Raw genomic sequence first — 12,166 nt, 5'->3', positions numbered from 1 at the left:
CTACACCTGTTTTCTTTTGTTTTGAAATTATTCTGCCACGGGAAATAAATGTTACCTTATAAAGAAGTATAAGGAGTTTATGAAACTTAATATATACCATATAGGGAGATGAATTCAGCACAAAGGCTATTCACAACCAGAATTTAGACCACAGGGATTAAACAGTCTCCCTAGAGCCTAGGAATGTAAGAATAACCTACAGAAAAGTTTGATGCTTTATCTCCCAAGTTTACATATACCATGAAATGATCTTTCTGGTGACTTGTGCACGCCACTCTTCTGATAACACTTTTCATAAAGGAAGAGGAGATAGTGGCACCTTGGAGATATAATTCATCTTAAATCGTTAGACAGACATTAGGCTTGGGAGCCCTTGGAGCTTTGGATAAACTCTTACCGCATAATAGGTTTTTTGACTCCACCTCTGGGTTTCCAGAAGACCATTGCTCATGAAAACCGGATTCATTTGAGAGTATGCTAAAGAGATGGGAGGAATAATTATCTCCTTAATGAGATAATGTACTTTTCCTTCCCCAAAGCCCTTTCCTGGATGGAACAGCTCGTGGAGCTTCTATCATGCTGCACCGCTAAGTCTGCCTGCTTTCCCTTTTCATCTTTATCTCTCTTTTGTTTTAGGTACTGGCCAAAATACCTAGGTATGGTGGCCTGTCACTAGGGCTTTGTCTGAGGCTCCCTTCCCTTTTGGCAGTCCAGCTGCTGGCTTATGGCTATTGCTGCGCAGGTATATAATCAAAGTTAAATGAGTTAAAGGAAAGGTCATAATCTAATAAGATTGCTAGACAAGAAGAAGAAGAGGAAGAGGAAGAGGAAGAGGAAGAGGAAGAAGAAGAAGAAGAAGAAGAAGAAGAAGAAGAAGAAGAAGAAGAAGAAGAAGAAGAAGAAGAAGAAGAAGAAGAAGAATCTTCTTCCTGCCCCCCCCCATTCCCTTTCCTCCTCTCTCTCCACATGCTCATGGCCGACCTCTACTCTCTCTGCCTTTCTCTGCCTCTACTACATGCTCAACTTCCTTCCCTATGCCCTGAATAAACTCTACTCTATACTCAAAAAAAAAAAAAATCTATTTCTCACTCAGCACATTGAATGGGCATGTGAGAGGTACTCAGATGGTGGTCATTTTGCAAACCTGGAGGAGTGCCCTAGTAAAAACGAAGTAATAGTTTTTGGAATTCTGAGAAAATAAATTTCTTTTGTTTAAGTCATCTATTCTAGGGTATTTTGGTATAGCTTCCCAAGTTAAGACAGTCCAGTCACACTGGGAGAAAGAAGAGGCTTATACATGTGTACACAGTTTTCATGAGTCACACTCACCATTAGCAGTCTGTCTCCTACTTGCAACCTTCCATCTTTCTGTGCAGCTCCGCCATCTATAATTTTTGTTACATAAATGCTGTTGTCTCCAGGAATGTGCTGGTTCCCCACCCCTCCAGCAATACTGAAGCCTAAACCTGGAGGAGAGGAACAGAAAACAAAAAACAAATATGATTAGCTATACATAAACAACTGACAAGTAATTAGTACATTTCTTCTTAATAAATGGCAGCACGGATTCTACTGGAATCATTGTTGCTCTTTAAATATTTGAAGGGCTTACTGATTTTTGCTAAAGAAGCTAAGATTTTTTTTTTAGGCACTCATGTGTGCATTTTAGTTTTGTCCTAATTGATGACTGGACATCAACCAGTACTATTTCCAGCTAATGAGCTTATGATGACTGGTGTAACAAGGATACAGTAAAGGATACAGCTTTTATCCCCTTCAAGGTGAGAGATGTATATTTATGTCAAGAGTCTCAAGAATATTAAATAAGACACTTTCACTTCTCCTTTTATAATGAATGGCAAATATATAAGATCATTTTATACGTGGACTCTTACATTTTAAGCAATGAGTTTTACTCTGGTTTGCAAAAACGCTTATTTTTATTTAACTATGGGAAGATACAGCAAGAAAAAAATGACTACTGACTATAAAGTAAGTGTAAGGAAATGATTGATAGCCCCTTTGTGAATATGACTGATGATGTATTCAGTATAATGCTTATAGTATATATAAAAATAACATTCAAGTTACTAAAAGTTTCAGAAAAAGAATAATTAAAGCCCATTGGAATTAAAGACAGAGGTTTGTGTTTCTTGACTTAGACATACACATACACACACAAACACACAAACACATAAACTAACTGATAAAGCTGTCATAATATTTTTGATACTTTATATGATAATGAAAAATGTTTTTATAACCATAAACTGTATTTCATTATGCTTTTGATTACTAATATAGAGTAAATTAAACATATCCTCTGAAGACAGTATAAACAAGGGCAAAATGACAACATAGTGAATTATAAAGTTACACCATCGAATTATATTAAAAACGCAACGGTATTGTTAAACAAACTATACTAGTTGTTAAAATAATGGAAACTGGTTCCAAATTGATAGGGCAATTAAAAAATGTTATCTAATTTTCTACTGAGGTGAGTAATTATTCTTTATTGATGCTTTACATTCCCCTCATTGAACCACAAATACATTTTTCTTCCTAGGACTTAAAACAACGGCCAAAGAATAAATAAAATGTCTATAAGTTGGCTTTTCCTATGGACTTTAAAACACATAATTAGCTCAGGTTGTCCAAAACTGTAAATTCACTGGCTTACTGAGTATAAGAATATTTTAAAAATATACCTTCAACACTTGCATTTTCACATGCAATCTACTTCAGTTGTAGCATAACAGAGGTCATTCCAAATGTAGAAAAGGAAAAGGTTAAACACATATCTAAGAGCTCTGATTTACATCCACTAGACCAGCAATAAATGCCAAAGACAATCTTGGTTTCCAGGAGCTATGGAACACATTACCACCATAAAGAAGATTAAGTCCCACAAAGAGAATAACTATAGAGCTGACATTTGAAGTTGAAGACTCTACAAAGACCATGAAATCACGGTGAACACTGTAGACATAAATACACCAGCTGAAAACTTTCCTCGCCCTCCTCCTCCTTCTTTGTTATTCATTTATTTATTTATTTATTTATTTATTGAAATTAGGTTTATATACTTCTTTTTATTTAATGACCTATTCAAGGTGAAGTCAGATGCTTGTGGAACACAAACCTCTGAGACCCAGAGAATGTTTCTGATGGCACACAACGAACCATTTCTCACATTTTAATGATATATGAATACATTTTAATCCAATCCTCACTGAATAATTGTCAACTATTTTCAGGTAATAATTCTTTCATGATTTTGGCACTTCCAAACAGGGTTTCAATGTTTTGCACAGGCTGTCCTTAAACTCGTGATTTTCCTGCCTCAGCCTTCTGGGAACTGAAAACATAGGTATGTGTATAATGCCTACACATATTCCAGCTATTCAGATCAGTATGGTATATAATGTGAAACTGCGTATGTAAAGAAAACCAGTTTATTACACATAAAAATCCATATCTGTTTTAAGATTCAATGCACTCTCATCCACTCATGCATCAATGCATACATGCATCCATGTATGCGTGTATCCATCCATCCACCCACACATTCATTCATACAACCAACATCACCTAAATACATTCTATGGCTTTCCTAATTTGAGGCAAGAAATTTGTGTTATATGTAGCACAGGATGACAGCCTCAAACTCTTTATGATGCCAAAGCTGGACTTGGGTTCTGGCCTTTCACTCTCTACTTTCCAAGTGCTAGGATTATGAGCATAAATGTCCATGCACATTTATTATATGTATTTTTAAGCCACTTTCTGTCCATTTTGACCAAGATAGTTATCCTGTTCTATTTAACATGGCTACAATACAAATAAACTGGCTAGAGTACTCCTTTAAGGCATTACTCAAATATAAATTTCTCTATAAGTCCAAATCTGATTTTTCTATTAAATAGTGTTCTTAACTGTACACTCCATTGGTTAGAGTTGATTATCAAGTTGATACAATCTAGAATCACCTTGAAAGAGAGTTTAAATAGGAAACTGTCTAGATCAGTTTTGCCTTTGGCTATATCTGTGGAGCAATGACTTGATTATGTTAATTGATGTAGAAAGACCCAGTCTAAAGGTGGGCAGTATTCTTTGGGATTGGAGCCTGATTCTATACAAGGGAAGAAGGTGAGTTAAGCATAGCATTAATTCATTGTTTTCTGCTCTTGAATAAAATATAATGTAACCAGCTACTTCAAGTTTCTACCACCTTGATTTGCCTGAAATGATGGACTTCAACCTGGAATCTTGAGGTGGATAAGCCTTTCTCCCCTGAGGTGCTTTTGTTAGGGAGCTTTATCACAGTAATAGGAAAAGGAATGAACATACATACCCCCTTACCAGTCTCTGTTTTCTCTTAGCATTTATTACCTTGTAATAAGTCACCTTTTCCATTTGTGATATAGGCCGTGTCTGTATCCAAGGCTGCTCTGGGATTCTTGAGCACATGAGATTTTCCTAACACGGCCTCCAAAAAGGTGAGATTATCAGATATTCATATATATATATATATATATATATATATATATATATATATATGGATGGTGAAAATTCAAGGTCTAAAATGACTTGGATTTTTGTTTTATATTGTGTAAACAGAGAAAAGTTGGACAGGGAAGTTTCAGTGTAAGTATATTCTCAGTGAGAGAAAGCACAAATGATTGTGAAAGGAGAAAGAGAGGCACAGGTATCTTAAAAAAAAACCCTCCCTCTAAAGGGAAGATTGGTGACTTTGAATTAGTGAGGGGCAGAACACTGAGCAGACAGTGGAACCAGTGAGTATGTGAGGCAAACCTCTGTCTTAGGAGAGCTCCAATCAGCTTCCTACCACCAGTCTGCTCAGAGTTTATGCCAATTGTAAGCAGGGAAAAGGCAGCATCAGAGACAGTGCCTCATCCCGCCTTCTTTATCTAACAACTGTGGAAATTCCTTTCTCAGATGTTTTCATCTGAAGTAAAAGGGTAGACACTCTATATCCTACAGAGATTGACACATAATAGATTCTGGATAAATACAATCCCCTGCTTTCCCTGAGCCCCTTCAGCTGCTGAGAAAATCAGACACTTAAAATACTTTTGACCGGAGGGGTATGAAGTGGCAGAGGTGTTGAGAGAAGTGTGGCTTTTTAAAGGGTCTTGAAAATGAGCAACAAAGGATCAACATTTCAGCTTCATCTTAGGTTGAAGGAGAATTCATAAAAGAGAATTCACCTTTGTCCCCAACTCTCCCTCTGGATTCCAGACATAACTGAATGATAGCACCAATAAAACCCAGCTTTCCTGAACCTGGCACAGAAACAACATCCTTAGGACAGCATGTTTCGGTCTTATGATGAACTACAGCGACCAAGGCAGTACAATAGAATTGTATATATATTTCAGTCAGCAATGCCAAAAATCACTGGTTTTAGGAAATAAAAGCTCTCATTGACTACTGGTTTTTTAAAAAGACTTCATGATAACGACATAACTCTAGAACATGAAAGGAGTCAATTACAAACTCCATTCAGTGAAAAGACTTGGTATTGCTCACCTTTATACCACCCACAGTGGGCACCTTGGTCATTAAAATGAAAACTAAATATTCCTACTAGCTGGCTACACAGAAAACTAATACAGAAATCCTTACTTAATCAAATCGCAAAAGTAGGTAAAATTAACAGATATTTCTGGGCTCCCATAAAGGATAAAGAAATGCCAAACTCAAACGGCTAATCCCCTAAGTAACTAAAACTATGTTTGCGCCCGTAGAATTTTAGGATTCCATTTATTATGTAAAGCTGGCTTCACTGGATGCTCACAGCCAGCTATTGGATGGAACACAGGGTCCCCAATGGAGGAGCTAGAGAAAGTACTCAAGGACCTGAAGGGGGCTGCAACCCTATAGGTGGAACAACAATATGAACTAACCAGTACCCCCTGAGTTTGTGTCTCTAGCTGCATATGTAGCAGAAGATGGCCTAATCGGCCACCACTGGGAATAGAGGCCCCTTGGTCTTGCAAACTTTATATGACCCAGCACAAGGCAAGGCCTGGGCCAAGTAGTGGGAGTGGGTGGGTAGGGGAGCAGAGGTGGGGGGGGGAGGGGTATAGGAAACTTTCGGGATAGCATTTGAAATGTAAATAAAGAAAATTTTAATAATTAAAAAAAAGCTGTCTTCACTCCCGATTTTTAATGTATTCCTGAATTTACTTCATCACACATGTCAGCATAGAAGACGCAAGTACTGGGAAGCAACACACGAAGCTTACTAATACCTTTAATTGACCTGTTCCCATAGAGAATGTCTTCTTCACTGTATAACTAGAGAAGACAGTGAGTGGAGCGCAGCTCAGGCTCTCAGTGGTTGTCTGCCTACACGGAGGGGGCGGTGTCGGTGAGAGGCGGGACTCAAGCTGAAGTCCTGGCAGCATAACTTGATACTGTGCTTGGGAAGGTCAGAATAAAATGAAATACTTCAAAATGTCATATGATCACAATGTGTCCACGCTTTCCTTGTGGGTGTAAAGCACTGAGCCTTGCGGTAGCTGAGCACCATTCAATATCTTGCTTCAACATCGTTTTATGTGATTTTACTGGGACATCCCTTGAGGGCTTCTCCAAACAATTGGATATTATTAAACAGCTTGGTTCTGTCACAGCTTACTTAGGATCTGCCACTGAGGGTGTTTACTGCTTTATAGAGAGAGCACTATTGATATTCTACACATTCTACACATGTTTTTATTGAAGGAGAAACAGTGAATTGGCCCTGAACTCTGGCTGGCCTGCCTCAGAACACACTTCCCCTCGAGGGCAACTTAATATTTAAATGTACACACAAGCCAGTTAAAAAGAAAGAACAGAAAAGAAATTCGAGTCATGTGTCTGCTCAGTACTGATAACAGACCATTTGACATCTCTTTACATTTAGACAGAAAAACCTGCTTAAAATAGCCAAGGATGTGCCTTTTATTTTTATTTGCAAGATGAATGAATCCCTTTGGTTACAGTGGATCTTTGTAATTAAAAGTCAAAACCAATTTGCTTATTCTTTGGATTTTTTTCCTAGATTCAAAACACAAAAGTTTTGGAATGGAAAAAGTGGTCCTTTGAAAACTCTCTGCAGAGCTCAGTATGCCTTACAGGGTCTTACAGCTGAAGACTGTCCCCCCAGTACCTATTTCATGAGATTCACAGAAACTTTTGACATATCACTTTCATGTTTGCTGTTTTCTCTGACTCAAAGGAGCATGTACACGCTGTTTTCTAAACCTGCATCTGTCCTCTTAGGAAATTGCCCGGGCTTCCTTTATCTCCTCAACTGGGATTGGCTATTCTTTCCTATGTAAAAAGATATTTTCTTGAACTCATAACAGCCTTTCTTCTAAGAGCAGATGCTTGTGAACAGTGATTGACATATAGTCCCCTAACCTCATTGACTGAATCTCCTCAATCTCATTCTCCTCATTTCATATGGCACAGTCTATGTCCATGGCATCATCATGGTACGAACGACTTCTGTAAAAAGCCCCTAACACCTGCCAGTGTGGTTGTTTAGGACCAGTTTCATCGTGGAGACAAATTAAGGCGAGTTTAGTCTGGATAGATTTATGCCTTAATCCTGAGAAAATCAGGAAATATAGACACCAAAATACACAGGAAGAATTCAAGGGATGATGGAAGTTGATACTGGAAAAATAGATTTATAAACTAAGGTATACTAAAGATTTTCAGTGATCTTAAGAGTTGGGAAGACTTGAACACCCTTGCCCCTCAGGGTCTTCTGAAAAGAATCAACCCGTTGCCACCTTCACATAAGATCTGTAGCCTCATGGCCTGTCAGAATATATCTGTGCTGTTCTAAACCATCCACTTTGTAGTGCTTTGTTGTGGCAGTGTTAGGAAATGACTATAACTTCTGGTCTCCAGGGCCTGAGTGGTAATATTTATTATATACAGATCTTTCTTTTTAAATGACAGTCTTACGAATACACTGCCATATGCAAGTTATTTTAATGTTCCCTCCTCCTGTAGTGAGTGTAGTTGTATAAATTATAAACAGTTCCATCAGGTGAACAGCTCAGTCAATTACCCTGAGTTTTCACACACAGGTCCTGCAAACTTGATATTCCTTTGAATTTATTACATCACTGGTGTAGCTGACACTTCTATCTTTAAATCAGTGGTTCTCAACCTTCCTAATACTGTGACTCTTTAACACAGTTCCTCATGTTGTGGTGGCCCCCAACCATAAAATTATATCATTCTGCTTCATAACTGTAATTTTGTTACTGTTATGAATCATAATGTTAATATTTGATATGCAGAGTTTTGACCCACAGGTTGAGAGGTACTGTATAATATTATCTTATTTCTTTAACTTATCTGACTTCATTTCAGTTTTCTTTGATGGCTTACCTTGCATATGTGTCTTATGTGTGTGTAAACGCCTCTGTGCCTGCCCATGTGTGCACATGGAGTCCAGAGGAGGACATCAGGCATCTCTGTCTATGACTTTCTGCTTTATTCTCTTACAGACAATTTTCCTGAACTTGAAGCTTGGTTCTATTTGCTCAGTTACTGATACAGTAAATAACAGTCAACCTGTGACATATGAAGGAACCCAGAAGGTTACAAACTCGACTTGATCAGAAGTAAAAGAAAAAAAGATGACAAAGATAAACATGAGGACTCTAGGCATAATGGCAGGACAGTAAAGACCATCACATCTTCAGCTTTTTTGACAAGAAATGACAGTCATTAACCAAGAATAAGGAAATTAATGATGTCAAAGAACTGAAGAAAGTTTTGGAAAATTTTAAGTAGTTGCCCCAAAATCATGCAATTCACTAGAAAAATACACCAAATTTGCACAAAAGGTTCTGTAATGGTTATCTAATTAAGGCTTAAAACAGATAAATTAATTAGAACATTAGCATTTTGAAGATTCTTCAAAAATTCTTAGTAGCACAGAAAATAGAGGAATCTCACAAATTGGTCTCTTATGTGTGCTGCTATTCTTTCTGCCTCCCACCTTTCAATAAATTACATGATCCCACAGAACAGGGGCTGCATGATACACACTACTGAGCTCAGTGTTGAGAACCTAGTGATTATTGTGGGCCAAGTCTACTAAATCATTCAGTGAGCAAATAGGCACATGACATACATATGATTTTAAATATCTAACATTCCACATTAGCAGAGATACATATATTTTAGTTCATTTTTTTTCCGACTAAAATTCTTAGAATACGTTATAGTAAGTACTTTTAACATATCAACTACTATGGTAAGTAATATCAGAATTCATGGAAACCATGTTAACATTCTCCCTAAAAGAACACAAGGAATTATCAAGGCTAGACAGTCTAGCTATTTATTCAGTCAAAGAACGATCACTGACCAGTTTTCATTGAATGTTATAAATCAAACAGCTTGCTCAAACCACAGGAATGCTCTGGGGGTTTGGGACAGTTTCATACTTCTCCTACAGATATGTTCTCCTAGTGGTTCAGTCTATTTTACCATACCCTAAGTGGAATATTTTGCAATGTTATGAAATTAAATATAACCTCAGTAATAAGCTACCACTCTACCTGCCATCACAGAAGTATGGATTTTCCAGGTTAAAATTACCTGCCATTTGCAATGCAAGCATTACACATTACAATTGATATCCAAATACTTCACAAACTGACTTCAAGGTATCAAGACACCTTTCACACAAAATAATAAAAAATAACATCTTGTTACAAAGCTATAAAGCTATTTTTTTATATGTTAAAATTGGATGAGGATTTTCCGGTTGGCAGAGAGGTTGCTGTGGAAACCAAGCCAAAACACCTGAAAGTACCTAGGTGCATCATGGTATGTTTCCATATACAAAGACAAAGCTTTGTTCAGTAACATCTTGTTTACAAGCCCTTCCTAATCTCCATCACTCCAAATTAAAAATACTCTGCACTAACCACATATACTGCTTTATATATCTTTCTCCTTTCTGTATTTCAGTTTGGATGTATTGCTGGAGCTTAAACCCAGAGCTATGTGCTTGCTATGTAAAAATTAAAGGACATGTTAGAAATGCTCTAGTGACTGAGGCTCCCTGAGGAGGTTTTGTGGGGCACAGCTAAGATCTTTAGTAACAGCAACTACAATCAGTTTTCTTTGCCTTCTCACAAACTGTCTTACTGTGAATGAAAATTCTTGGTATCAAACCCTTTCATCTGTATAGTGTATCTCACATAGACACTCAAACAAAGGTTAATTTTACACTATAACCAAGTTAGTTGGCTCTTCAAAAATAATCTGTGACATAATTGAAAATATTTAACGAATATTTGAAGTCTCAATAGGTTTGTTTTCTGATCTGTAGGATGGTTTAATTAAATAAGATATGGAGACTATATAGATGGTAAAATGCTTAAAGGTATGAACTATGATTGGTCCTAGCATTCAAGACCACATAGAACTTTTAGCTTTCTAAGCATTACGTATTCCAGGAGAATATAGGAGGCTACAAGATACTTCCTAAAACCATGGTGAGAACTATGATAATTTACAAAAAAGTACCACAAACTATAGATGCCACTGTACAAAGAGTATTCAGTCTGTTTTCCTTCCTTTTTAAGATTATAATGAATTGAATGTGATAATTATTCTTTATAACTCCTACTCTTTTATAATTGTATAAGGCTTAGGTAAAGATGAAATATTAGCATATAAAAGGAATTGCCAGATGTAAAGTCATATCTAACCATTGCCACATTTTATATCAGCTCATATTTTATTTCTCAGACTATCTTAAGTACTACTGTATATTTTTACAACACATTTATTTCAACAGAGAAAAGAAATGCATTATGGAGCTGAGTTCTAACCTCTGACATTCTGCCACCTTCTCAATGACTCCCCTCCAGTGGCTCTTTACATTTCTTAAGTCATGGGTTTTTTAGCTTGTGAAGAGTCTCTGTCAGAATTCTGTTTACATAGCAGATGAAATATAATTAACAGTATCTATCCATCTAGAACTGCATCAGCTTTGACAAGAATTAAGTTTGGTTCCAAATATACGGAAACTGTGAATAATTCTCAACAATTGACATAATTAGCTTGAATGTTTTTGAAGAACTAGGTTCCGTAATTTTCAGATGTACAGCTATTTAGATGGCTGTTGGCAGATGGATATTCAATCAGGATTTGGTTTAGTCAGTGCTCCAGAACATTCCTCACTTTCTAAAGGTCTTTCAAGGACTTTTAATAAATATATTGGAGAAAAACAGAGAGAAAGACCCACCATAATACTATTAGTAAATCAGGCAGTCAAGCTCAGAGACTGGAGAATGTAGCAAGAAAAATACAACTGAAATGGATGAATTAATACAGATTGTAAAATTAAATTTGTTACTCTAAGTAAGGACAAATCAAGGAGTAACTAAGATTCAGGAGGAATGAGGACCCTTTGGAATAAGAGACTCTGGGTGATCTAGCTGTGGTTAAGGTGCATCACTGTTTTGAAGGAACTGTATGTACCACCCTGTCTTCACCTGCCATTCTTTTACTTATTGCTCAGACTGGTAACAAGCAGAAGCCTTTACCCTTCTGCTTTACGCACTGCGTTCCGGAAACATTACTCTCAATTTATATTTGTTAACTCAACGAGTAAGCAAACAAAGTAGGATCTGTAGACTAAGTCATAAGCTACCTGTTATTAATTTCTTATTGAGCACGTTACCTTAAAATATTTGCAACCCTCTCATTTTCACATGTGGTGTTGGAGATTGAATCCAGATCCTTGCACACACTGGTGAAATACTCCACCACGGAGCCATACCTACAGCTGAAAGTACGTCTCATATTTTTGTCTTGTCTATAGTGTTTTATTTCAGTAGTAGAAAATGCAATATACCCCTTTAGTCCTAACTTAGGGCTTTTGGGCTATAGCATGACTGCCAGATTAGGAATGTTAAGAAAACCCTCTTCCACTGAGATTATGAGTGCTGTGCCAATTTGCATAATGATGATCTTTTAGTTTTATTTCAATCTCTAACCTTGTTAGGATAAATGCACAGTAAGCTGCAAAAACAAACTAAACCCAAATGAGTCCCATACCTATAGGCTTTTTCTAGCAGTGAGGTCATAGAGGAATATCTAAAAG

The 12,166-nt window shown here is 37.0% G+C and overlaps 1 protein-coding gene across 23 annotated transcripts in view; it reads right to left on the bottom strand.

Moving 5' to 3' along the window:
• Positions 1 to 12,166, bottom strand: part of Dlg2 (discs large MAGUK scaffold protein 2) — a 1,883,913-nt gene that overhangs the window by 470,808 nt on the left and 1,400,939 nt on the right. For all 23 annotated transcript variants that reach the window (XM_029535332.1, XM_029535281.1, XM_029535286.1 and 20 more), the window contains one exon: positions 1,330 to 1,466. In XM_029535332.1, coding sequence (XP_029391192.1) covers positions 1,330 to 1,466 — 137 coding nt within the window. The remainder of the gene's footprint in view (positions 1 to 1,329; positions 1,467 to 12,166) is intronic.

Source organism: Mus pahari, chromosome 1 (genome assembly GCF_900095145.1).
Source record: "Mus pahari chromosome 1, PAHARI_EIJ_v1.1, whole genome shotgun sequence".
NCBI classification, from domain to species: domain Eukaryota; kingdom Metazoa; phylum Chordata; class Mammalia; order Rodentia; family Muridae; genus Mus; species Mus pahari.
This window is presented reverse-complemented; position numbering and strand designations above follow the sequence as displayed.